At 40.6% G+C, this 27,885-nt stretch overlaps 1 protein-coding gene across 3 annotated transcripts in view; it reads left to right on the plus strand.

Annotated features, from left to right (window-relative positions):
* Positions 1-27,885, plus strand: part of ipo11 (importin 11) — a 180,953-nt gene that overhangs the window by 118,910 nt on the left and 34,158 nt on the right. For all 3 annotated transcript variants that reach the window (XM_052107933.1, XM_052107935.1, XM_052107934.1), the window contains 5 exons: positions 6,491-6,570; positions 7,977-8,057; positions 20,443-20,538; positions 20,651-20,764; positions 24,210-24,331. In XM_052107933.1, coding sequence (XP_051963893.1) covers positions 6,491-6,570; positions 7,977-8,057; positions 20,443-20,538; positions 20,651-20,764; positions 24,210-24,331 — 493 coding nt within the window. The remainder of the gene's footprint in view (positions 1-6,490; positions 6,571-7,976; positions 8,058-20,442; positions 20,539-20,650; positions 20,765-24,209; positions 24,332-27,885) is intronic.

A 27,885-nucleotide genomic window follows, 5' to 3' on the forward strand; every position in this document is an offset into this window, starting at 1 on the left:
TCTTCTAAAGTGGTGTTCCACTTATAGCAAAGTACCAAATATTTACCAAACAGAACCGTGAAACAAACTGGACCGTGATTAATCTTGAACCATTACACTCCTAATCTGTTATTAGTGGTCTTCCCTTTGCAATTAACTTCATTTTCCATTTACAATTTTGATTAAAATACTTACGATTGATTTGATGCATCTTATTAATTTATATTGATATCAGCTCAATCTCATGCTGGTCGAGTAAAAGTTTAAGCTCCGGTTTTCCCCTTCATCAGACCTTGAGTGCAAGAGCTTCTGTAACTATACAGTATTTTACAAAACTTTTCTTTCACTCTAGTATTTCAGTCACAAGATCTGACAGTAAGGATAAGGAATAAATACTTCTATACTTTTGGAGATTTGCAATATGTCTTACCTTGCGTATCCTGTACGTCTAGTCATAATAGCAATGATGGTAATATTTGGAAATCTGTAAATGAGATTATATACATATACATGTACTTATATATGTGGATACATAATGTAAGCACTTTTAATATTCTACTGGGAGAAATCTTAAGAAATAGAGTTTTTTTTTTTCTCTCTCTCTTCCAAAAAGAATAAAATAATAAAGATTTGTCTGAACAAAAAGATTACTCTATGTTCCATATGTGTTGGAAAAGCATTTATAATAGCCAGAGGAATAACCTTTAAAATTTTTATTTTATGGCTTTTAGTTTGTCTTGCAGTAAGAAAAAAGAAAATGTCTTTGTGGTTTCAACTATGCGGTGAGGAAAATGTTTAATTGCGCTGCCAAGGTAACAGCACAGAGTTCACACCATTCATTCATATTGAAATGTAGTTTATTTATATAATATTTTTTGTATTTTATTTCCACACTGGTGAGGCTCTTTACAGGGAACAGTTCTCAAATCTAGCTAAATTAATGTAGCAATTACCATCACTTTTGTGAAAGCTGCCTGGAGAACAACTGAGTTTTTTTAATAGTATGAGTGAGAAAAATAGATGGCAAAATGTTTTCTCGTTAGCTTGTGTTATGCATTTATATTACTTTATAAACATGGCTTGATACTGACCAAGGCTTACTCTACTTAGGCTTACAATGCTGAATGCAGTTTAAAATGAAATGCCGCCCTGGCTATTCTTAAAATTTGAGACATTTAAAGGGAAAGTTTACCCCCAAAAAAAAAATTTACTTACCTATGTCGTTCAACCTGAATGGCTTTGTTTTTTTATGTTTAACACAACATAGGAAATTATAATTAATAGTGCTGTCCATTCATTGCAGCCTGCATGTTCTCGTGAGAGGTTAACTTTGACAGAATTGTAGCTTTTGGGTGAACTTTTTCTTTAAAGCAATATAGTAGTATGTGTGTGTGTGTGTGTGTGTGTGTGTGTGTGTGTGTGTGTGTGTTCATTGGCTTTTTACATTGTTTTATTCTTTTTCAGGAATGTGGTTCCTCTTAATGTACAATATTTAGTTTGCTGCCTGCAGCTATAGCTTGCTTGTTTAGTGACCTTTTTCGAAATCCTTTAATGACCAAAATCCATTGACGCTTTGGTTGGTTCTTTGCTCTTTTGACAAAATGCCAATAAAAAGAAAGGTAGCAATGTAAAAGATGAATTGAGTTGTGTTTATTTTGTTTTATTTTCACGTCTAAACACATTTCACCTCACACATCTGTTCAGATGACAAGTTTTTTTCCTTTTTTTTTTTCTCCGTTGCCTCAGGGCTGCTTGGCCCTTAGCCGTCTGCACTCTCCAGCACTCAACAATTCTGAAGGCCTCAGACCAGCCTGTAATGTCTTTATGGAGCAGGGAACAATGGCTGAATATTAAAAGGAAATTAGCTGGCATGAGGGAAGAAAATCTGATATTAGTTTCCTGTTTTTCAGCTGTACATGAGCAAGACCTCAAGTCTACTCTTTCTGAATACTAGTTGTCCTTGCATATTTATTGTCAACATGAAATCAAAATTCATGTAGTTTAGTTTACTTAATGCATACTTGTGGTCTTATTGTGCACCACAACTTGCACAAGTTTCAGAATAAAGCAAAATGTTTGTCTTCATAATCATTTATCAGATTGTACTGTAATAACATGCTCTGCTTCTGAAACCGCTTTCCTTATCATCTGAAATCACAAATCCCTCTTAATTTTTTAATTCCACCCCTCCAACCACCTTGCTCCATTCTGGTATGGACCGCCCAATTTTTACGATCCAATGAATTCCAAATTGAATTCATGAATTATATAAAAATGAAGTAAAATACATAATCTTTAAATTGCTTTCAAATTATTGAGGGCTCATATTTAGTTTCTTTGAAGAGTATTTTATTAAGGTTGCTCATACAGCCTTTATAAAACTGACAGGAAACAAAAGTAGTCATGCCTTAATGGACTGTTGTTATATGAGGGAGCGTGGTTTAGTGAGAGCTGGATTAGCCTAGAACTCAAACTGACTGCAAAACTCCCAGAATTCCCAGCTAATTATGCTCAAACATGGTTTTGGTTTAGTTATAGAGTTTAGCACTTTGTTGCTGTGGAGACAAAGCTTTTGTGATACTTAGATTTTGCTTTTATGTTCCTCCAAGGTGTCTTTACATAAACTCTGGTAATGGAAATGAGTGTATATGTTACATCTGTGTTTGACTATAAGTGGTTTTATTTTAAATTATATGAGTTCCATTATTACAGCTTCATTGATGTCATTTTGACGGAAATCACAACGTCAGTCAATCCACTTACACGCCATCATGCTGGCACATACATAGAATCAGAGTGTTTTATCCATAGCCTGAAAAAAACCCCCGCTGACTAATTTCAAAATATCAGGTTTTGAAGAGCGAGCCCTTCAGATTTGAGTTCTCTCTCATCATCTCTCCCTCTTTTATTCTGTCCTTCATCCATTTTCTTTCTCTGTCTAATAACAGTGCGATTGACGCACATATTTCGGTGTGCTTGAGGTTGAGCAAAACTGCCTTTCCTCTGATGGCATAAATATTCATGAAGCGCACAAGATGGTAGAAATGAAATTAAGTTCCCTATCATCACTAACTGTCTGTGAATCTCAAATAGCGGGAGCAGGGAGACCTCCAGCAACAGTGTTTTTCATTTATTGTGAAATGGGAATCATTTAAATTTTATTGAAATGATTTTAGATCCAAGCAGCGCAGGACATTGTCCTCAAGATAGTGTTGTATGAAGACGAAGCTTCAAGTGCAGGAAATGGACCACTCAACACTGTTGAACAAATCCCATTTTGAAAAAACAAACAAAAAAAAACGTTGGTTTATCTGAACAGTTGCGGTGTGTTAGAACAGTACATCATGAAGATGCTGCTTCAGTTGAGCCCCAGAGACAAGGAAAATTGTTATTCATTTTCATTTTGGCACACTAGACTTGTTTATGCCAGGGCTGGATATTCTTCTGCTGGAATATCATTTTCCTATGTCCCACATCTACAATTGTAACACATGTGGTCATGTAAATGCATTAAACGGTGTTCCTTTGTCGTGTAAGGTCTCAAGAATAAATTGATCAAGACGGGTAGATTTTTGCCCATTAAACAATTTCGAGTTGCATGTAAACATGTTATTAGCTTATTCAATTTGTGCGGGTGTTGTGCACATGCCTCTTCATGGTTTGACTTCAAAAGCAGGGTCTAACACAATGATTTCTAATGTCATGTAAATGCATATTTCTTGCTGTATTTTTGTTTTTTAATATGCAGGTTTTTGGGAGTAGACAAATTATGTTTTAGGTGGACCGTATAAGAAAAAAAAAGTATTCTTGAAACAATGTAGCCTCAAAGAACTATAAAAGATTTGTAATACCAACCCTCTATGGACATGTTGGAGAAAGAATCACTATTGACTAGTAAATGTTTGTTTTTACTTGCCAGACTTTTGACAACATGTAATATGCGAGATGTTGCGAGAATTTTATTTTCATATTTTGCTTTTGAGCTTTTTAATCTTTACAAGTTTCACATGAAATAATTTTTTTAATAATGATAGCTGTTGTCACGGTTTGCAATTTTATACACATTTTTAATAAAATATTCACAAGGGTGAAACCTAATGGAAAATAGAATCGATAATCATATTATAAAAATAATTATTTAAGTGCTACTAGATCAAAACTACTATGCAAAAATAAAAATGTTTGCCAAACCCTTGCATAGATGCGGCACAAGCATATTTGTTAAATTATTTCATATTTACTGTGTTTTCTGCTGGTAAAATATTTCACAATGTGTGATTGTGGTACTGAGACATCTGGTACTGTGTCTTTAAGAGATCAGCTACAAAGTGTTTACAGTTGAATGAGTGCAGCGCACATTAAAGAGAGAGAAATTGCACAGTGGTTCTTTCATCAAAGCAATTTATGATGAGAAATAAAGTTTCTTTTTAACATTTTGATCACCAACTGACTGTAAATAACAAAGGATTTTAAGAGACATTAAATTAAAATGCCTGGGACTCGTCTTTGAACACACAATACTTGAAACCAAGCAAAAGGAAACTTTTACTTGTATAATGTGTATGACTTGCTTGTACAAATACTTATTATATACATTTTGCATGTTACTTGTCTGGCTTTCATGTCAACTGTATGCAGATTGTATGAACAAGCTTAATGACAGAAAAAAATTATAATTAATTTAAAGCTGAAGTGTGTAGGCTAATGTTTTAGATTTTAAAATACTCTTTTGTCCATTATTTGGAAAACAACTATAGATAAGCCATTTGTAATCTGATTCCCTGAACATAAATATGTTTGAGCATCGTCACCAGCAACATTGGCTCAAACAATTTTATGAGTTTTGGGAGGCACTATCTTTTTGCTTAACCAATAGCAGACGGGAATGTCGGAACCTTGTTTAAAAACAGTCATTATTAATGCAATTCCTTTTGGTGATGCTAGTAGCACAGAAATTATGAACTTCACCTTTTAAAGATTGGTTTTAGCATTGGCACTATCAATTTTAGCCCAGGAAGGCGTTCCACTTTTCACAATACACACTGGATTTTGTGTATTTTCCTGTCCATTCAGCTGTCAAACAAGCTTGTGGTGTCACGTTTGAATTTAAGCAGTTTAAAAAAGCAATTTTATCCTCTGATCATCAGTTGAGGGTGGTAAAAATGGTGTTTGTCTATATCTGTGCCGCTGAGAGATTGTGCAGGATAGGGGCCCTCTTGACCTCTGAAAAGTTAAAAATGAGACACCGCAGTTTCAGGCACAATTGAAGCAGTGATTCTGCCATCTCTCATTACTGTTAACAGTGTAAGGGTCACACCATACTAAAGCCCTTGAAATTCCCCCAAATCCTGTTCAGCCTTAGAGAGATTTTGCACAGTTTTTTTAGCTGAGGTCACCAAAGCTGCATTCAGGGTTGTTTCCGGGACCGTCAGCCTTCACATTGTCCTGATTTCAACGAATATGAATAACCCCTGGAAGTCCAATGAAAATCATGTAGAAAGATTCTATTAAATTATCAGTCTTATTTAACAAGATAAAAGCCACAGTTCAATTTTAGGCTTAATAAGATCAGTTGCAGCCTCTAATTAAAAGTACTGCGTCAAGGTGATTATTGGATTCCGAAGCAGCTGTAGCAATAAATAGAAAGATAAGTGGTAGATGAGTGACTTTGCTTCTTTCTTGTAGCTGCTCTATAGAAACCACAATCATTGTTCATTCATTTTTGTACCAAAACACAGTGTATCAGTTTAATTGTTCGTGTAATTGCTTAATGATTGTCTCCTGACTCACAACTTGTAGTGTAACATGATTTATAAGCTACACTAGCCCCGACAAAGAGAAATAGAACTTGTTTGAAATAGGGTTTGCATAACTGCTTGTATTTTCTGGTCGACTTGTCATCCAGAAAAGTAGCCAACTAGTCTAAGGGTCAATATTTACTTAACGTAAATGACTTGCTATATTCCGTGTAATATCAGCAGACTTGACTGTTTCTGGCAAGTCTAATAATGCACACTTAAATAAATAAATAAAAATCTGATATCACCTAGATATCAATCTTACTCAACCTCATGTTGTTTCAAATCCATATGACTTTCCTTTGTTTAGTGGAACACAGAAGGAGATTCTATTTAATTTATTTTAATTTATCCTTTTAAGTCAACACATCAGCTAGTGGCCGGACTAAACTACCCTTAGTTTGGACTAGTTGCAAGGCCTCCAGTGCGTTACAATGATTCAAAGATAGTGTTTGCTGCTGCTGTTGTTCTTTTCTTTCTAGCTTGTCTGTATCACCAGGAGTGTGACTTCTTGATGAGTGACAGCTTTTGCGTCTGTTGTGGAATTGTATGAAATGTAACCATTTTCATGTCTTTCCAGATATTTCTTTTCTCTCTTCTGTCACCATTGTGTGTTCATGTTCTCCTGACTTTTATTTTTCTCTGAAATATTGCTAGCTGATATTGCTTCTCCTCAGAATCATAATTACATTTTTTTGTTTTCTCATTTTCAGAGCTGAGCTCCGAGAATGTGCGAACGTGCTTACAGATCATCAATGCCTACATTTATCTCTCAGCAACAGATTTCTTACAGGTACGTGTACAAAAGGCATTCAAAGAGGATGTAAGTAGCAGTATTAATGAAGTGTGATAACCTTGTGTGCCTTTTCTCAAAAGATTACCATGGAGGATATATGAAAATATGGCTGTTGCGGTGGCAATTTTGTAGTGTTTTTTTTACCACTGCTGTGTTTAAGCCAACCACTGCCGATGTATCTTGTTTTATGGTCTTGAATAAACACTTAATTTGCATGCAAAATACCCCAATACAAAACAAAAAATGGGTTAATCACCTTTTTGTTTTTTCACAAACGCATTCTATATATATGACATTAATCAGCTATATCAACAGCATTAATGTAAAATTACTTCTTACTGTACATCTGCACAGACATTGAAGAAAATGCACAGGAAAGCTTGTACTAAATAGCGTGTATCTTCATAGACAATAAAGCGAATGCACAGCTGAATAGAAGTTGCTTATTTTATGAAAATGACCATCTGATTGCTTGTTATCCAGCCTATTACAAGACTACTTTCAAAATAAACAAAGAAATGGACATGAAACATTGATATGAGCAGGAAAGATGTCTCTCAATACCCTGATGTCCGGTCTGCTATGTCTTAATTCCTGGATGTGTGGTTGTTACTCAGCGATATCAGACCGCTAGATGACTCCATTGACCGTTCAGAATTTAGTATTTCAGAGCACTGTGAAATAAAGAAAAATATGCAATAAAACAATTGGAGCTGTATATAAATTGTTGCGGTTAAAGCTTATTAAAGCTTAATATACTACCATTTTTGCAAATCTGTTACTACAGACAGCGTACCTCGCCAAACCACAGTTGCAGAGAGCAGGAAGAACATAAATTAGAAGCCATTCACACAGGATGCTTTTTGTGGTCAAAAACAGATTTATGGAGTGCAACGGAATGGAACAGAATGCAGCGGTTTTGAGACACATTTTAAAAAATGTAACTACTTTTAATTAGACGCATCTTCTAAAACATTTGGCACTGATTGCTCAAGGTGCAATGCAATGGCCAAATATGTCAGTCTGCATGTGTACATTTAGAAATAGCTCTGACTGAACCCAATATGTGATTGACATTTGACTGTAATTGTCAATGTATTGTTGAAGGCGATGGATTTTAACAGAAGTGGTATTTTAATGCTGTAGTGACAATGTTTTTTTAATTTATAGATGCATCAGTCATGCACACTGTCATGTTCATTAAAATCCTCTCTGAGAGTTGCATTTCTAAATGAAATCCCTTGAATACATTTCATTTAAAAGAAATCTTGGTGAAACGGTCAACCTCTCTAATAGACTAGTCGATAGTCTTGCTCATCCTTAGTGATTGTTGTGAATAATCAAAGCTAATCAATGACCCCTACTGTGGTGCCTCTCACCACTTTCTCCCCTGTTATCCGTAGAACTATGCTGAAGCCCTATGCAGATCTTTCTGTGAGCTGCTGAGAGACATCACCAATGAGGGGCAAGTTAATGTTCTAAAGGTATGACTCACTGCTTCACAAATAGCCTGATCCATCCTTCCTCGAATTTGCTCATTTGTGCCAGTATGCATGATGCTCTGTTTTGAAATGAAATGCCCTGGCTTTGACTGTCTTTTTGGGTTGAGTAGGCCATATCCAATGTTTTTTTTTAATTATTATTCTTGAGTAAGACTTTTTCGACAATTCTTTCTTTAAATTATGCACTCAAGCTCTTAGATCTGACAAAAGTGGTGTGCTCTTTGACACCACCCTCTCTTTTTCAGTTTTTTACACATGTCATTGCCAGACCAACAGTTTAGGTGGATTTCTACTTGATGAAAGGATGAAAGCGTTACATGTGGCACCCTGATACTTTAACAACATATTTTTTACCAGTTTAATTGATTTAAATAGCAATGCACAAATTGGGCTTTATTGTACAGATATTTCTTTTATTGGAGTGGCTGATGGCTGACTGATGTGGGCTTCAAGGAGAGGGTCCTCTTTGTAGTGCTGTAGAGCTGTTGCCAGGGTGCTGCTTTTAGAGATAAAGCTTTTAGTTTTGGCTTCCAGCTGGTGCTTCATAGGTTAGCAGATGCTGATCGGAGACCCAAAGCCAATTTGGATATTTAGGATAAAACACACTTTGTGCCCTGGCAGAAAGAGCTAGATTGGTAGCAAAGTGGCATTTGTGTTTTTGAATATGTATTATTTATAATTAAAGCTGAAGTGTGTAAATTCTGTTTTCAAATTGTTTTCCCATTTTGCCATTCGTTGGGCAAACAGGTAGAACAACACCTACAGGGAAACCTTTAAGCGATATTTCCACTTTTCTATTTAAAGGGGTCATATAATGCCATTTTTGTACAAGTTAATATGAATCTTTAGGGTCTAAATGAAAACTTTGTAATATACTTTTATTAAAAATTCTCATTAGTATTTTAAGAAAACACTAATTTTACCTGCTCAAAAACAGCTCTTATTTCAGCACGCCGTTTCAGTGCATATGACTTTAAATGATAATGAGCTTTGGTCACCCCGCCCCTCCGTAAACATTAGCCACATTCATTATGAAGCGTGCAAGCGATTTGCAAAGATTAATATAAAGGTTAATAAACGTTACACTTACTACTTCTGGAGGTGCAGAGGGAATATAAATAGTTGGTATCGAATCTTTTTTCAGCAGCAGCTTCTTAGCAAAACCAGCTTTATACTGACCCTCGTTTATAAAGCAGTCTGGTGAAAAATTATTCGCGCAAACATGAACGCATTGACGTTGCTCGTGGGGAATATTCCCATCGTAAACAAAACTCAACCACTGCGTCTTCAGCGGTTCAGATTTAGGAACATCAAAATGACTGCTGTGTTCGTTATTACACCGAAGAACAGAACACCACAATCGCTTAGACGCCGTTCTGCTCCAGTGTATCAACAATGATGACGGACTATGATTGACAGCTCGCTCACGAGCGAGGGCGGGTCTGTGTTGAAACACTGCTGTCAATCAACAATCCTGGGAGGGGCGTCTGACCGTGTGACGTCACACGGTCAAAAGGCTCGATTTGAGGCAGGGGAAAATATATAAGGAGATTAAAACAAAAACACTGGATGGATTTTTATCATAATAGGATGGTTGTGTACAGGCACAGCCAACACACATTTCAGTACAATCAACTTGAAAAAGTGCATGTACCATTTATATGACCCCTTTGAAGGAATGTTCCGTGCTCAATACAAGTTTATCTCAATCGACAGCATTTGGGGCAAAATGTTGATTACCACAAAAATAAATTGACTCGTCCCTCCTTTAAAAAAAAAAAAAGAGCAAAATATGTGGTTATAGTGAGGCACTTGCAAAGAAAGTGAATGTGGCCAATTTTTGGAGGGTTTAAAGGCAGAAATCTGAAGCTTATGATTTTATATGAGTACTTCCATTAATTCTTCTGTTAAAACACTTGTATTATTTGTGCTTTAAAGTTGTTTAAATTGTAATTTTTACAATCATTTTAGGGTTTGTTGACATTACATCGTCATGGCAACGAAGTTGCAAATTTGCCAAAAACTGAACACAGAAAAGATTAGTTAGCGATTTATCACAGGAAATTCATGTGTACACAAACTCAACAAAAGAAACGTCCTCTCACTTTCAACTGCTTTTATTTTTCAGCAAATTTAGCGTGTAAGTATTTGTATGAACATAAATATTCATCACCTAAGACATAAACTGAACAAGTTTCACAGACATGTGACTAACAGAAATAGAATAATGTGTCCCTGAACAGGGGGGTTAACAGTCAGTATCTGGTGTGGCCGCCAGCTGTATTAAGTACTCAGTGCATCTCCTCCTCATGGACTGCACCAGATTTGCCAGTTCTTGCTGTGAGATGTTACCCCACTCTTCCACCAAGGCACTTGTAAGTTCCCAGACATTTCTGGTGGGAATGGCCCTAGCCCTCACCATCTGATCCAACAGGTCCCAGACATGCTCAATGGGATTGAGATCCGGGCTCTTCGCTGGCCATGGCAGAACACTGACATTCCTGTCTTGCAGATAATCACGCACAGAACGAGTAGTATGGCTGGTGGCATTGTCATGCTGGAGGGTCATGTCAGGATGAGCCTGCAGGAAGGGTCCCACATGATGCAGGAGGATGTCTTTCCTGTAACGCAGTGCTCAACGCTCAGTTGCTTGCACTGACAACAAGCTCAGTCCGATGATGCTGAGAGTCGGAGTACAGGCCTCGGTGTAACACTCATTCCTTCAACAATAAACGCGAGTCCGACCATCACCCCTGGTTAGACAAAACCGTGACTCATCAGTGAAGAACACTTTTGGCTAGTCCTGTCTGGTCCAGCGAAGGTGGGTTTGTGCCCATAGGTGGTGGTGTTGCCGGTGGTCTGGTATGGACCTGCCTTACAACAGGCCTACAAGCCCTCAGTCCAGCCTCTCTCAGCCTATTGTGGACAGTCTGAGCACTGATGGAGGGATTGTGCGTTCCTGGTGTAACTCGGGCAGTTGTTGTTGCCATCCTGTACCAGTCCCACAGGTGTGATATTCAGATGTACTGATCCTGTGCAGGTGTTGTTACACGTGGTCTGCCACTGCAAGGACGATCAGCTGTGCATCCTGTAGCACTGTCTTAGGTGTCTCACAGTATGGACATTTATTGCCCCGGCCACATCTGCAGTCCTCATACCTACATGCAGCACGCCTAAGGCACGTTCACGCAGATGAGCAGGGACCCTGCACATCTTTTTTATATATATATATATATATATATATATATATATATATATATATATATATATATATTTCAGAGTCAGTAGAAATGCCTCTTTACTGTCCTAAGTTTTTATAACTGTGAACTTAATTGCCTACCATCTGTAAGCTGTTAGTGTCTTAATGACCGTTCCACAGGTGCATGTTCACTAATTGTTAATGGTTCATTGAACAAACATAGAAAACATTGTTTAAACCCTTTACAATAAAGATCTAAAAAGTTATTAGAATTTTTACAAAATTATCTTTAAAATACATTGTCCTGAAAAAGGGACATTTCTTTTTTTGCTGAGTTTATTTTGTTTATGTCCTGTGGCTATACTTTTGAAAAAGTGGTGGTCAAAAATCATTTTTGTGGTTATCAACATTATGCCACAAGTATAGTTAATTGAGCTTAACTTGTATTGAACCCTGAATATTCCCTTAATAGTTTATTGGTTCATAAATATTGGAATTTTTATGAATTTAGACAGCCCAAAACAAATATTAGCTTGTGTAATGGAAGACATTGTGCTAAGTCTTTGATTCTAAAAGACTTAAAATAGTCTCAAAGCAGGTTGTTCACCTTTAGAGATTAATAATGGATTGTTTAGTAATTATTGTGTATAAAAGCAGAAATAAAGCTGTAATTAGAAATTAGTTGTTGTTATCTGGTGTTTGAAAGTAAAATAATCAGTGTTGTATCTGGCATTAAAACCATATCAATCTCTAGTTCTGTCAAACTCCCTCTATCGGTTGTTGCAATTTCTGTGTCGGACTAGTCGGGATGCTCAAAGAAACAATGTTTTGATAGTGCTACAGTGTTTACGCATTTGGGTTTTCAACCTATGAAGTCATTAAGCTGGGTTGGATAATTTCTTATATGCATCATACTGTTATGCTTGAGTAAGGAAGCAGACGAGGAGATGCGGATCCAAACGCAGTTGAACTTTATTAAGTGAACAACACAGGAAAAACACAAAGTAACAACCCACGATGGGGAAATGAAACATAAACTGAGTAAGCTGACCAGGGTAGACACGAACAGGGAACTCGGGAGGGAAAGATACACCGGGTTAACATCAAACAAAGGGCAACAGAGGGACAAGACAGGGTAACCATTACATAGCCCCCCCCCCCCCTTAAGGATCGGATACCAGACGATCCTTGATAACAAACAACAAAAGACAAAACTCCACAAGAACAACATGAGGGCACCAGGGGCAAACAGACAGTACAAGTGGGCACATGGGCAGACAGGCAGGCCAGGGGGGTACACTGGGCAGGCAGGAAGTCCGGGGGGCACAGAGGGCAAGACAGGCAGGTCCGGGAGGTGCCAGGGGCAGATAGGAAGTCCGGGGGGGAAATGAGACAGTCCACGAGGGCACGAATGAAGATGAGAGTTAGGGGGCCAGGGAGGTATCGACCGGGCAGGGACAGGTTTTGATGGTCTGGGAGCTGGCCACCGGGCAAGGACAGGTTTGGGGAACCTGGGGGGAGGCCACTGGACGGGGACTGGGTCAGGAGGCCAGGAGAGAGGACTCAGGACGGGAACAGGGTCAGGAGGCCTGGGTGGAGGCCACGGGACAGGGACTGGATCAGGGGGCCTGGGGAGAGGCCACGGGACTGGGGCTGGGTCAGGAGGTCTGGGGAGAAGCCACAGGACAGGGACTGGGTCAGGGGGCCTGGGAGGAGGCCACAGGATGGGAACAGGGTCAGAAGCCCCGGGAGGAGGCCACAAGACAGGAACCGGGTCAGGAGGCCTGGGAGGTGGTCGTGGGCCAAGGGCCGGTTCAGGGGACCTGGGAGATGACCACAGGACAGAGGCCGGTTTTGGTGGCCTAGGAGATGGAGTGGCCACAGGGGAGGCCGGCGGAGCCGCGTGAGGCGGAGCCAAGGAGGACCTCTGAGGCGGAGCCGAGGGAGGTGAAGGCCCAGAAGGCGGAGCTGAGGGAGGCTCAGGAGGTGGAACCGAAGGAGGCTCAGGAGTCGGGGTAGGCGGCGCCGTGGGAGACTCTAGGAGCGGAGACCAGGAACACTCTGGAGTCTCTGGGGGCAGAGACGTAGGAGGCTCTGAGGGTGGAGCCGTTGAAGGCTTGAGTGGCTTGAGAGGCGGTGCCGGAGGAGGCTCGGGAGGCGGAGCCATAGGAGGCTCGGGAGGCTCTGAGGGCGGAGCCGTCGAGGCTTGAGTGGCTCGAGCGGCGGAGCCGTAGGAGGCTCGGGAGGCTCGGAGGCGGTGCCGTCGAAGGCTTGAGTGGCTCGAGAGGCGGAGCCGTGGGAGGCTCGGGAGGCGAGTCATAGGAGGCTCGGGAGGCTCTGGAGGGCTGAGTGCCAGCCAAAGGCTTGAGTGGATCGAGAGGCGGAGCAATAGGAGGCTCTGGAGGCGGAGCCGTAGGAGGTTCTGGGGGCGGAGCCACAGGAGGCCCCGTAGGCAGAGCTGCAGGAGGCTCGAGAGGCTCTGGGGGCGGAGCCGTAAAAGGCTCAAGAGGCGGAGCCGTAGGAGACTCGGGGGGCGGAGTCCTGGAAGGCTCGAGAGGCGGAGCCCTGGAAGGCTCGAGAGGTTCGAGAGGCGGAGCCCTGGGAGGCTCGAGAGGCTTGAGGGGCGGAGCCCTGGCAGGCTCGAGAGGCTTGAGGGGCGGAGCCCTGGCAGGATCGAGAGGCTTGAGGGGCGGAGCCCTGGAAGGCTTGAGAGGCGGAGCTCTGGGAAGCTCAGGGGGCGGAGCTCTGGAAAGCTTGGGAGGCTGGAAGCTCAGGGGTGGAGCTCTGGAAAGCTTGGGAGGCTTGAGAGACAGAGCCCTGGAAGACTTGAGGGGCGGAGCCCTGGAAGACTTGAGGGGCGGAGCCCTGGAAGACTCGAGAGACTTGAGGGGCGGAGCCCTGGAAGGCTCGAGGGTCTTGGGAGGCGGAGCCCTAGAAGGCTCAAGAGGCTTGAGAGGTGGAGCTCTGGGAAGCTCGGAGGGCGGAGCTCTGGAAAGCTCGGGAAACTCAGATGGCAGAGCTCTGGAAAGCTCGGGAAACTCGGAAGGCGGAGCTCTGGAAAGCTCGGGAAACTCGGATGGCGGAGCTCTGGAAAGCTCGGGAAACTCGGATGGCGGAGCTCTGGAAAGCTCGGGAAACTCGGAGGGCGGAGCTCTGGAAAGCTCGGGAAACTCGGAGGGCGGAGCTTCGGAAAACTCGGGAAACTCGGATGGCGGAGCTCTGGAAAGCTCGGGAGTAGGAGCCCTGGAAGACTCGAGAGGTGCTGGCTCTTGGACGATCGAGGCTTCTGGTGCTGGCTCTTGGACGGTCATGGCTACTGGCACTGGCTCTTGGACGGTCTTGGCTACTGGCTCTGGCTCTTGGACGGTCTTGGCTACTGGCTCTGGCCCGTGGACGGTCATGGCTACTGGCACTGGCTCTTGGACGGTCACGGCTTTAGGCACTGGCTCTTGGACGGTCACGGCTACTGGCTCTGGCTCTGGGACGGTCACGGCTACTGGCTCTGGCTCTGGGACGGTCACGGCTACTGGCTCTGGCTCTGGGACGGTCACGGCTACAGGCGCTGGCTCTGGGACGGTCGAGGCTACAGGCGCTGGCTCTGGGACGGTCGAGGCTACAGGCGCTGGCTCTGGGACGGTCGAGGCTACAGGCGCTGGCTCAGGGACGGTCGAGGCTACAGGCGCTGGCTCAGGGACGGTCGAGGCTACAGGCGCTGGCTCAGGGACGGTCGAGGCTACAGGCGCTGGCTCAGGGATGGTCGAGGCTACAGGCTCTGGCTGGGTTACCGTGGTATGCGCCGGCTTGGGTTCGCCGGGCGCTGAGGGCAGAGCCAAGGGGGGTTTAGGGCATGGGGCTGCGGCAGGCGGAGGCTGGAGTGCAGAGACCTCTCCTTTTCTCCTCTTCCTCCGGGCTGATGCGACTGGCTAGGCTGGGATGCTGTTCCTGGTCAGCGTGGCTTCAGGCTCACTGGCCGTGGTTGACGAGGGCTCAGGCTCGCTGACCGTGGTTGACGAGGGCTCAGGCTCGCTGACGGTAGAGGCCGTAGGCGCTGGTTCGGCTCACTGTGACATGCGTGGCCTCTGGCTTGCAGACCGGGCAGGCGTGGGCTCTGGCTCGCAGACCGGGGCAGGCGTGGGCTCTGGCTCGCAGACCGGGGCCGGCGTTGGCTCTGGCTCGCAGACCGGGGCCGGCGTGGGCTCTGGCTCGCAGACCGGGGCAGGCGTGGGCCGGGAGGCGGAAGCCCGTCTTCTCTCCCTCCTCCGAGCAGACGCAGTGGGCCGCGCTGGCTCATGGAAGGCGACTGGCGTGGGGACGGGCTCGCTGACAGGTGGGGCCAAGGACGACTGGGGAGTCACCACAGTGGGAGGAGAGGTGGAATCCTCCTCGGCGAAGACCACGGTGTAGGGTGAGCCGCAGACCAGTAAGGTCGCCTCCAGGAAGTCGTGGAGAGTCCAACCAAGCGTTGCCGGCGGTGAACCGTGTAGTGTCCCTGAAGAAGACCACCAGGGCTGAGTCCGGGAAGTCTGTGAATTTCGCCAGCGTGAGGAAGTCGCTGATGTGGTCTTCAACAGGGCGGCCCTCTTGTTTGAGGTTGAGCAACCGGCAGTTGGCCCGTATAACTGCTGGATCCATAGTTGGTCGATCGTTCTGTTATGCTTGAGTAAGGAAGCAGACGAGGAGATGCGGATCCAAACGCAGTTGAACTTTATTAAGTGAACAACACAGGAAAAACACAAAGTAACAACCCACGATGGGGAAATGAAACATAAACTGAATAAGCTGACCAGGGTAGACACGAACAGGGAACTCAGGAGGGAAAGATACACCGGGTTAACATCAAACAAAGGGCAACAGAGGGACAAGACAGGGTAACCGTTACACATACATATTAGTTATAAGGTCATGCTACTGTATGTCTGTATCTTCGGTCATCTCTTTATTGCATAGTTTGAAACTTCAGTGATTAACTGTAGTAATATTCTCTTCTGGTTTTAAGCAACGTGGAATTCAAGGGTGTGTTTGTGTGTGCGCTCTATTTGATTGTGCCAATAGGCAGCATCGTTCCATGAGAGTGAAGTGTAACATAATTGGAAAAAATGAGCCTAAGGTTATCTGTGACATAGCTGTACATATTTTTGACAGTTTGATATAAAGTCTTGTTCTGTGCCATTTTATGGTGAGAAGACCTGTGTTTGAAAAAGTATGCATGGCAAAATCAACAGCCTTCTGAAACCATTTAGTCTGCATAGTTCCTTTTCCTTCAAATTGTCTTATGATTGTAATTTTTTTTACAAAAGAAACAAAGGAAAACTACTAAACTGACCATACTATTTGCATATTCAAACAAGGAATGATTTTTGAAAAGTGAAAGATAATGTTATCATTTATTCTCAGACACAAAGAAAATGTTGTCATTATTTACTTATCGCCATTTTGTTTCAGACCATTTCTTGCTTTTATGGAACACAAAAGAAAGTCTTTGGCAGATTGTCTGAGCTGCTCTTTTCCATACAACAAAAGTGGGTGGTTATTTATACTGAAAAAATAAATTAAAAAATGATCCCTTTGACGTGTGTGCTGTAATCCAGGTCTTTGAAACCTATAAACAACCTATATAAACAATAGCTTTGAGTGAAGAGCAATCTGAAATTAAATTAGTTAGTCACTGATTATTTTCCCCTCAGCCATTTTTGTAACTGACATTTTTGAATCTTGAATTCAAATATGTTGCCTATAGATATGTCACACCAGGTTTGATGTCATTGATGTGGAACACCACTGCAAATTTGATTCGAGAACTACGGTAGAGTGTAAGATTATCAGTGAACAACTACTTAAATTTCAGGCTGTTCCTCATTCAAAGCTGTTGAATGACTTCAGAAAAATTGGAAAAGAGCAGTCACACATTCTACCCAACATCCTTTTTTCGGTCACAAAAAAATAGGGGGTGGGAATGACAAAAGTTTGAATAAATTATGTAAAAATATAAATATTTTTGGCTTAACTTTTCCTTTAAAGGCTCATCAGTTAACATTTTAATATTTGGTTTGCAGGGTTTATACATATCAAACACTTTCAACCTTCTCCACGGATCACCTTTGATTTCTATACATGAAAACTGTTCTGTATGCAATTAAAAACATTTGTGTAGGCAGTGGAACTCTCAGACATGTGGGCAGCAATTCGATTAATCTTGCAGCATATTCCCTGACTTCTGACTCCTCAGGTGCCATGTTTTTTGTACATAAATCATTGAGTCCCAAGGACAGGAGCTTTGTAACTTACTAATTAACGTTTTAATTAAATCATCAGCATTATGTAGAAGGCGCTACTTTCACTTTATTGACATAATAAATGAACGGTAAGATGAGCCATCGTCTCAGTAACTTTATTTAGAGAGATGTTACTTGAGTCAAAAGCTTAAGGTCAATGAGAGGAGACAGGTCATTTTGCTTTCGATGCATCGGGTTCAAGGACATTACTGTTAATGTTCTTCTGTGACAGACGTCACCTTTTTCAAGTGGAACTATTCTGGAGACTCTTCTGTTAAGAGTGCTCAAAAATCAGACACGCACACAGTTGCTTACCTAGTGGATAAGAATTGTCAGGCTTAAAAGCATAGCTTACTCATACATTAAAATTCTGTCATAATTTGTACATTCACATATTTTTCCAAACCTTTAAGAATTAGTTTCTTTTTTGGAGCATAAAAAAGAGAAGTTTACCATTTAAATAGCCCTCATGACCTGTGTGCTGTATTTCTGAGATTTCTGAAGTCATGTTAGTTTTATGCAAGGAAATTATCTAAAATGAAGTTATTCACTGAAAATCTTTCTCTCCACTTTTGTTTGTTAGCGTAACTGTTTCTTTCAGGGCATTTACAATCCTAGATTTCAGTCTGTCAGGCTTATTTGAGCAATTTCAGTGAGGTTTAGGAAAATGTTTTCAGAATCCCATCCACCCTGGCCAGGGCATCCGCAGGGAAACATGGTAGTTTATGATTGATTTGAAGGGCAAAATGTGCAGCTGGAACATGGACAAGTGAAAGCCTTTGGGGCATCTTTGGATGTTCACACACTGACCACTGGCATGCATCGTGCGCTGTCAATTCCCAGCTCCTTTTCTGGGAAACATCGTTGCCGTTTTGCTGAACTCATCTGGTCAGTTATTGTCTGTGTGCTGGGATTTGAGAGTGGTATTTCTCAGATATTGTCTAGATGAGCTCACTAAATTGGAGACAAGATTACTAAATGTAAGCAAATACATGAAAGGGGGTTTTCAGGTCTTAAAATTTATGGCTTTAAAGTTTTAAAGTCTTAAAGGGACAGTTCACCCAAAAGTGAAAATTCTGTCATTTACTCATCATTTTACACTCTCCATACATTAAAATATTTTAGAGAAAAATGCAATGGAAGTGAATGGTGACAGGCTATCATTCTTTAACTTTTGTGTTAAGTGAAGAAAGTCAGTCTTTGGGTTTGGAACATCATGACGGTGAGTAAATTATTACATAATTTTAATTTTATGGGTGTATTATCCCTAAATCATCCTTCACTGGAACAGACATTTAGGTGTAACTTTAACATGCATACATTATGAAATGTAACCAAACATGTACAGAAAGCACTTTTTTTGTTTGTTTTTATTTTTTCTCTTTAAGACCTTTTTAGTGGCATAATTCCCACAGCAGTGTGTATCAAGGAGTTTGCCAGCTCAACCTTTATACTCATGGCTGCAATCCAGACACATCAGTAGCGTTAATTTACCCTCTGTTACCAAAGCAAAGTGCTGCTCTTTTTGCTAGGCGGTTCTGTGTGAGACCAAAAAATGAGAACCATAGAACCCCTAGAGGGACCTATTCATTCAGCATCCTGTCATCGTGGGGTGAAATTGGGAGGGTAATAGCCTTGTGCTGCCAAGAGCTCTTCTCAAGCCAATACCTAGAGATTAAAAGTAGGCTGACTACAAAATTCTAACCACAAACCTATCCACCCCTTTTGGAGCAGTTATGCATTTTGAGGTAATCGAGAATTAGGGGCTGTTCAGACAAATGTCTTTTGCGCTAAATAAAGCTAGACCCAGCACAACAAAAATAACTGAATTCATATGTCTTAGGAGACATTTTTCAAAGATGCATTTCTTTTAAGCTTCACATGATGTCTTAAAATATTCGGCACTCCTGAGCAACAAAAAACAACAAGACGTGGATGCATATTGATATTACATGTTCTAATTATGTTTACAGTTCACATTAGGCTCATGTATATTTGCTCGGTACTTAAGTACTGAAGCCTATTTGAAGTAGATCAAAAATTCAACCTTGAAAATTTTTTGTCGAACTCAGGACATTGGCATGCAGTACTAACTGCTGGATTTAAGCCTAAATATGAAATATGATGATGTATTTGAGAACTTCAAATTCACTGAAACAGTGTTTTCACTCAATGAATTTAAAATGCTTAAAATATGTTGATTAAATATGTACTGTGTATAAACTGATGAGCCAAAACATTTTGTCCACCAGCCTAATATGCCGTTGGTTCTCCACGTGCTGCCAAAATAGCACTGACATGGCATGGACTCTACAAGACCCCTGAAGGTGTCCTGTGGTGTCTGGCACCAAGATATTAGGAGCATGCCTTGATTATTTTTTACTAGGTTTTTACTGCATTTTTAGTTCTTGCGTTACACTTTTTGAAACATTTTTGCAACAGTGGCTGATTGGTCAATATCTTCAAACTTTTAAGCAATTTCAGAGCAAATATATCAATATCGAAGTATATATTTGAATATTTAATTTTAAATTTTTTTTATAAATGTATATAGAGACTGGGTTATGATTTCAAACCTTGGATGAACAGTGCAACATTTAAATACAATGTTAAATACATGTTTAGGGCTCATCACCAGTTTACCGCCTAGAAGATTACACTGCATTTTATATGGTTCAGCCTCTATTTATCCCCACTTTCCAACCCTGCTCTCTAGTCACATATACCTGCTTTCCAAAGGTTTAAAAGTCCACCAACATTTTTAAGCTGTTATGTTGTGTAACTTTTTGGGTGCCTGGAAATTGTAAGCCATTGAACTTTTTATTTCTTCTCATGCCCACTTCCAGTTGTGACATATTGTCTGAAATGACCATTTACATTTTCTCTCCTCCTGTAGGTTGTTGAAATTGCCATAAAAGTCAGTCCTATGTTGGGCTCCCATATGTTCCAGCCTCTTTTGCCAGCTGTGTTACGGGGGATTGTTGAAGGCGAAGTAAGTTTGAACACTGGATAGTCCACTAGGCCTAGTACACTAACATAATTTCATTGAAACGGTACAGTTTCCTGTTTTCACTGCTTACACATACTTGTGTATTTGACTTCAGAGGTATCCTGTGGTTATGTCTATGTACCTGGGGGTGACAGGACGGATTCTACTGCAGAATTCAAGCTATTTCACATCACTTCTCTCACAAATGGCTGTGGAATTTAACCAGGAGGTAAGAGTGACTGCCAGGCCGCCAGCACTTGCTTGCCAGAAAGATGCTGCTTGGTCATTTTCAATACAAAAAAATATATAGTTCTGGTCCTGGATTCTCTCAACACCAGTAAATGTCCATGATACTCAATAAAAATGTTCGGTACTACAGTAAAAACTATGATATGTTCAAAAATGCTAATGAACACACTTTTTTTAATTACAAGAATTAAACATTAAAATACAAGTTAAGCTGAATTGACAGTGTTTGTTGCATAATATTAATTACCACAAAGTAAATTTGGGCTACAATAAGGCTCTTAAAATGGAAGTGAATGGGGCCAATTTTTGATAATTAAAATACTGACTTTTTCAAAAGAATAGCCACATGATTTAAACAATATGCATGTTAACTTGATTATATTGTAATCAAATCACTTGCTAAACTTTTCTGTGTAAAGTTAATTGGCAATGTAATGTAAACAGTCAATTTAAACAACATGAGTTTTAACAGAAGAATTGAACTGCTTTTATAAAATTATAAGCTTCAAATTTCTGCCTTTTTTAAATCCTCCAAAAATTGGCTCCATTCACTTTCACTGTAAGTGCCTCACTGTAACCTTGATTTTGGATTTTTTTATAGAGAAAAGGATGGATGAGTAAATAAAGTTTTGTGGTAGGCCTAATAAATATTATGCCACACATGCTATCAAATGAGCTTAACTTGTTTTTAACTTGTTTTTAACTTGTTTTAGTAAACAGAACTTTTGCGTTTTTCAAGTGATTAAAGAGGATTACATTAAGATCAGTTAGTGGTTTTCTCTTTTTCTTTTTAGTATTGTTATTTGTTTAATATGAAAGACATAATTGACAGTGGCAGGTCTGTTTGGTTACTTTTACAATGCAGGTCTTGTACGCAGTTGTTTTTCTTTTTCCACAATTTTTTAACCTGTCTGTTTACATTCATTTAAGACACTCTGACAAGCACTTTGAAATGCCCCACTCAAACTTCCTGTTGAGTTTAAGTGAAATTCGCCAACACAGGGAAGATATATGCGCCTGACAAGCTGATTCTATATTTTGTTTTCTATAATGTGAAGCTAGGGCTGCGGGCCATTCCTTTCCAGCCATCACTAAAGTCACAATGTAGTACAGTCTCCCATACCTTACTGCTTAAATATTTTACTATTTAAAAAGAGTAGCTTGCCTGACTTAAAATCAAAGATCACTTGCCTCATGCCTGTGTCTATCTAGCCAATTTTTAGTCACAAGCATAATTGATATAGTCGCTGGAGAATCAGAGGGAGAGTTAACAGCCCCAGGAACAGTCCCTGCCAACTCAGACGCAACTTCCAACCTGTTATTATTAGTCTGACTTTGGCCTGAACAGTGAGCCATGGCTGTGACCTGTAAGCTTCTTCTCACACTGAAGAACTGATAAGCCATTTTCCTGCTCGAATCTGATCCAAACATTATCTTGATTGATAAATGTGGTGATTGTGTGAAAAAAAAGCATTTTTTCTGGGGTTTCCCTGCACTTCAGTGACTTATAAAATAAGAAAGCAGAGGCAGAACAGTCTGTTTGAGTCATTTTGTTTTCACACTGAATCTGCAGATAAACATGTACTTTCTACAGCAAGCACCATCACACATTCAAAGAGTGAAATTTATCCATGAATTGCATTCTACTTTGTGTGGTCCTATTGTATTTATTGCAGCATGTGACTTGGAACCAGAGAAAAAGTACAGTGTCAGTCATTTTCCATTCTTATTTGGTGAGTGTGACAAATCTCTGACAGAAGAGGGTGAGATTTTAGCAAATAAAGTCAATAGGTGTGTTGTAAGTCGACTTCATATGTTGACAGGAAACACACACACAAAAGCATAAAGTAATTAACAAACAAACAAAAATACACCAGCCTGGCCTACTTTCTCAGTGCAACGTAGCTTTATTTTGGTGAGTGGTAGCTAATAATACTGTAATTTGGTCCCTGTGGAACCTGATGTTTTGCTGAGCCGCCCACATAGGCCACCCTCTCAACCCTGGGCTGCATCGCTGTAGCTCCTCTCTCTGCTGAATAATTGAACTTGTTTTCACCATTCTTGTCGCAGCATATATAAGTATTCTCCTTAATTTCCTCGATCCCAGAAATATCTTTAACACTGAGACTCCTTCATTATTTACAGTATCAGCCAAATAACTTCAGAGACTGAGGTTTTTATATATACACCCTGTCAGGTAGCTTTAAGGACCCTCATTCATTTCATCTTATGAAGCCAGTATTAATTAATCTTGTTACTGGTTCCTCACTTACCGGTGCACTGGCTTGCAGTTAAATAAACTCCAACCATATGTAATATTAAATACAGATACTCGAAAAATATTAAAATGTCTTAAATGGTAGTTCACCGAAAATGAAAATTCTCTCATCATTTACTCACCCTTATGCCATCCCAGATGTGTATGACTTTCTTCTGCTAAACACGAAAGATTTATAGAAGAATTTCTCAGCTCTTTTGGTCCATACAATGCACGTGAATGGGTGCCAAAATTTGGAAGCTCCAAAAATCACATACATAAGTCATAAATGTAAGCCATAAAACTCCGGTGGTTAAATCAATATCTTCAGAAGCAATATGATAGGTGTGGGTGAGAAAAAGATCATGTTCACATTCTTCTTGTGTTTTTGGTGATTCACATTCTTCATGCATAGTGCCCTCTACAGGGCAGAGAAGAATTTCAAGCAAAAATGTACTTAAATATTTACTTATCTGTTTTTCACCCACAACTATTATCACATCTGAAAATATGTATTAACTGGAGTTGTATGGATTACTTTGTGCTTTTTTGGAGCATCAACATTTTGGTACCCTTTGCGTCATTTTGGAAATATTGTTCTAAAATCATAATTTGTGTTCTGCAGAAGAAAGTCATACACATCGATGATGGTATGAGGGTGAGTAAATGATGAGAATTTAAATTTTTGGTTGAACTATACCTTTAAGTTCACTATCAAAAACTGAAATGGATAGTTCACACACACAAAAATTCTGTCATTTAATCAGCCAACATGTTCCAAACTTGAACCACCTTCTTTGGAACACAAAATATGTTTATGGCTGTTCATCGAATGTGTATTTGTATCCATCTGCACTGCTTTTCAATTGCTTTTATATGTAAATATTAGCTAAATCTGCCTTTTTTTGACCACCATGTATCGATATCTTTTTCAGCGTCTCACACGAGTGCTATGTTGTTTAGACACTGTCAAATTTAAAAGAACAAACTTTAAAAAATTTGTCTTAGGACACCTGCGGCCTGCTATCCATGGCACTGCATCTATCTTTTTTTTATTGCAAGAATTCATTCCTTCTGAACGGCCCTTACATTTCATTTCTTTAAACATGCAAATACCCTAAGAATATGAGAAAAGAATGTTTATCATGGAGATCCCTTGCTTTTTCAGGCAGATCAGCTCTTGGGCAATATGATTGAGATGTGGGTGGACCGCATGGACAACATCACCCAGCCAGAGAGGAGAAAGCTCTCTGCCCTGGCTCTCTTGTCTCTTTTACCATCTGACAACAGGCAAGTCATCTTCCAGACACTGCAGCCTCACCCTATCACATTTGCATGCAGATGTCTGAAGCCTATATAGTAGATGTCATCGGTGAGCTGCACAAATGATAACACTTATTCATTGATTTGACATTCACTTCAGAAAGCAAAGGTATGCAACATTACTCTGTTAAAGTGGCTCACCATTAGACATGGCTGCTTGTATATCGTGTGTCATTAGTTCAAATGTCTGGTGGGCTCTTTATCGTGACTTGTCTTAGAGCAATCATGCCCCGGTCCAAATCACTGAGATACATTTTTTTCCCCCATTCTGTTGATGTGAACATTAATTGAGGCTCCTGACACATATCTGTGTGATTTTATGCAGTGTACTGCTGCCACACGATTGGCTGATTAGATAATCGCATGGATGATTGTTGGTGCCAGATGGGCTGGTATGAGTATTTCTGTAACTGCTGATCTCCTGAGATTTTCATGCACAACAGTGTCTAGTATTTACTCAGAATGGTGCCAAAAACAAAAAATATCCAGTGAGCTGCAGTTCTGTGGACGGAAATATCTTGTTGATGAGAGAGATTGACAGAGAATGTCCAGACTGGTTTGAACTGAAAAAGTCAACGGTAACTCCGATAACTACTCTGTACAATTGTGGTGAGAAGAAAATAATTTCAGAATGCTATTATGAGATTCAGGTTGGCACTGTTTTGGCGGCACAAGGGAGACCTACACAATATTAGGCAGGTGGTTTTAACATTGTGGCTGATCGGCGTATATAATACACACACAATTTTATGATGGAAAATGAGGAAAGAAAATGCAGAATATTAATTAAATTAACTTTTTACATTTTCTCAAAATTCACTCCAAAACATTTACACTGGCGGCCAATTGTTTTCAATAATGTACAGATTTTGCAGTTTCAGAAGGAAATTGTTGCTTTAATTCACCAAAGTGGTATTCATCTGATCACAAAGTATAGTCAGGACATTACGGATGTAAAAAAACAACACCATCATTATTTGAAAAATAATTGATCATATCTAGACAGGCCTCATTTCCAGCAGCCATCACATGACATTTTTTTTCAAATTGTAATAGTAATGTTTCACGTTATTAATGTCCTGACTATACATTGTGATCAGTTAAATGCCATTTTGGTGAATAAAAGTACCAATTTTTCCATAAGAGCAACACCTGTACATTATCCCAAAGTTTAGTGTGTGTGTGTGTGTGTGTGTGTGTGTGTGTGTGTATACACACACACATTATTTGGCTATTTGCTGCCAAATAGTTTCTCACTTCAGATTTGTCTCATTTATTGTACACTCACCTAAATGATTATTAGGAACACCATACTAATACTGTGTTTGACCCTCTTTCGCCTTCAGAACTGCCTTAATTCTACGTGGCATTGATTCAACAAGGTGCTGAAAGCATTCTTTAGAAATGTTGGCCCATATTGATAGGATAGCATCTTGCTTCTTGTTGATGGAGATTTGTGGGATGCACATCCAGGGCACGAAGCTCCCGTTCCACCACATCCCAAAGATGCTCTATTGAGTTGAGATCTGGTGACTGTGGGGGCCATTTTAGTACAGTGAACTCATTGTCATGTTCAAGAAACCAGTTTGAAATGATTTGAGCTTTGTGACATGGTGCATTATCCTGCTGGAAGTAGCCATCAGAGGATGGGTACATGGTGGCCATAAAGGGATGGACATGGTCAGAAACAATGCTCAGGTAGGCCGTGGCATTTAAACGATGCCTAATTGGCACTAAGGGGCCTAAAGTGTGCCAAGAAAACATCCCCCACACCATTACACCACCACCACCAGCCTGCACAGTGGTAACAAGGCATGATGGATCCATGTTCTCATTCTGTTTATGCCAAATTCTGACTCTACCATCTGAATGTCTCAACAGAAATCGAGACTCATCAGACTAGGCAACATTTTTCCAGTCTTCAACTGTCCAATTTTGGTGAACTCTTGCAAATTGTAGCCTCTTTTTCCTATTTGTAGTGGAGATGAGTGGTACCCGGTGGGGTCTTCTGCTGTTGTAGCCCATCCGCCTCAAGGTTGTGCGTGTTGTGGCTTCACAAATGCTTTGCTGCATACCTCGGTTGTAACGAGTGGTTATTTCAGGCAAAGTTGCTCTTCTATAAGCTTGAATCAGTCGGCCCGTTCTCCTCTGACCTCTAGCATCAACAAGGCATTTTCGCCCACAGGACTGCCGCATACTGGATGTTTTTCCCTTTTCACATCTTTGTAAACCCTAGAAATGGTTGTGCGTGAAAATCCCAGTAACTGAGCAGACTGTGAAATACTCAGACCGGCCTGTCTGGCACCAACAACCATGCCACGCTCAAAATTGCTTAAATCACCTTTCTTTCCCATTCTGACATTCAGTTTGGAGTTCAGGAGATTGTCTTGACCAGGACCACACCCCTAAATGCATTGAAGCAACTGCCATGTGATTGGTTGATTAGATAATTGCATTAATGAGAAATTGAACAGGTGTTCCTAATAATCCTTTAGGTGAGTGTATATATCCACGTATTGTATTCATGTATTTCTTTTGTATATGCCCATCACAAAATCTGGGATTATGGAATTGTGTTGGGACTGTGAATTTGGTTAAATGCTGCTGCTGGTCTGCTGTCACCTTATATCATTGAAATAGATCTTGTTGGTCATTGTTCTATGAAATCAATAATTACATCAAAACCTGAGCCCTTCATTGTCAGTCTCTCTTCCAGGCATAGCAGTGATTAACTGGCAACAATGCATTTCCATCATGGCCTTGTTTTCTTTCTCAGGGATTTAGAGCTTTGCTGTGATGTACAGAACAGGTACCCCATGCAGCTTAAGTTTGAGTCTGGAGGGGGAGCAGAGTAGTCATGCTTTGTAGAGACAGCCTGGATCCATTCACGAAGCTGGGCTCTGAGCCTCAGCCTCTGAAGCATAGAAGCATCATGGTCGTTTTCTCCATTATTGGCACATCTTGCCTTCTGTTCACATCCAAACAAGCTAGAGAATTCTATGTCTGTTGCGACTTATAGGAAATGTTACATTGTTTACTAACCATCATGTTGCTCCAAACACTGTCAATCTCATGACAAAAAAGCACCATAAATGTGGTGCCTGTAACTCGTGCACCAAGTCTTCTGAAGCCTTACAATAACATCTGTGTAAAGAACACACCAAAATTTAAGTCCATATTCACTGATAAGTCTTTCGCTCCAGTAGGCTGTAAACATCTGTGACTAGATCATTGAGTCAGTTAGTTGATCTCGAGTACCAAATCTGTTTGATTGTTGAACGAATCATTCAGAAATGGATTAAGAGATTAATTAAAAGATACAACTAAAAACAGCGATTCATTCAAGAATCGAACATTTAGTCCTCTAATGAACTCGAATATCTGGATTTCTAGTGAATAACAACTTAAATTTGTATCTGTTCCTCAAACAAAGCTATTGAATGGCTTCAGAAGACTTGAAATATACAGTAGTTGTGTTAACCACTTTTATAATTTAAGGTTCCTTTTTTGTCATGTCAGAG

This window comes from Xyrauchen texanus, chromosome 37 (genome assembly GCF_025860055.1).
Source record: "Xyrauchen texanus isolate HMW12.3.18 chromosome 37, RBS_HiC_50CHRs, whole genome shotgun sequence".
Classification (NCBI taxonomy): domain Eukaryota; kingdom Metazoa; phylum Chordata; class Actinopteri; order Cypriniformes; family Catostomidae; genus Xyrauchen; species Xyrauchen texanus.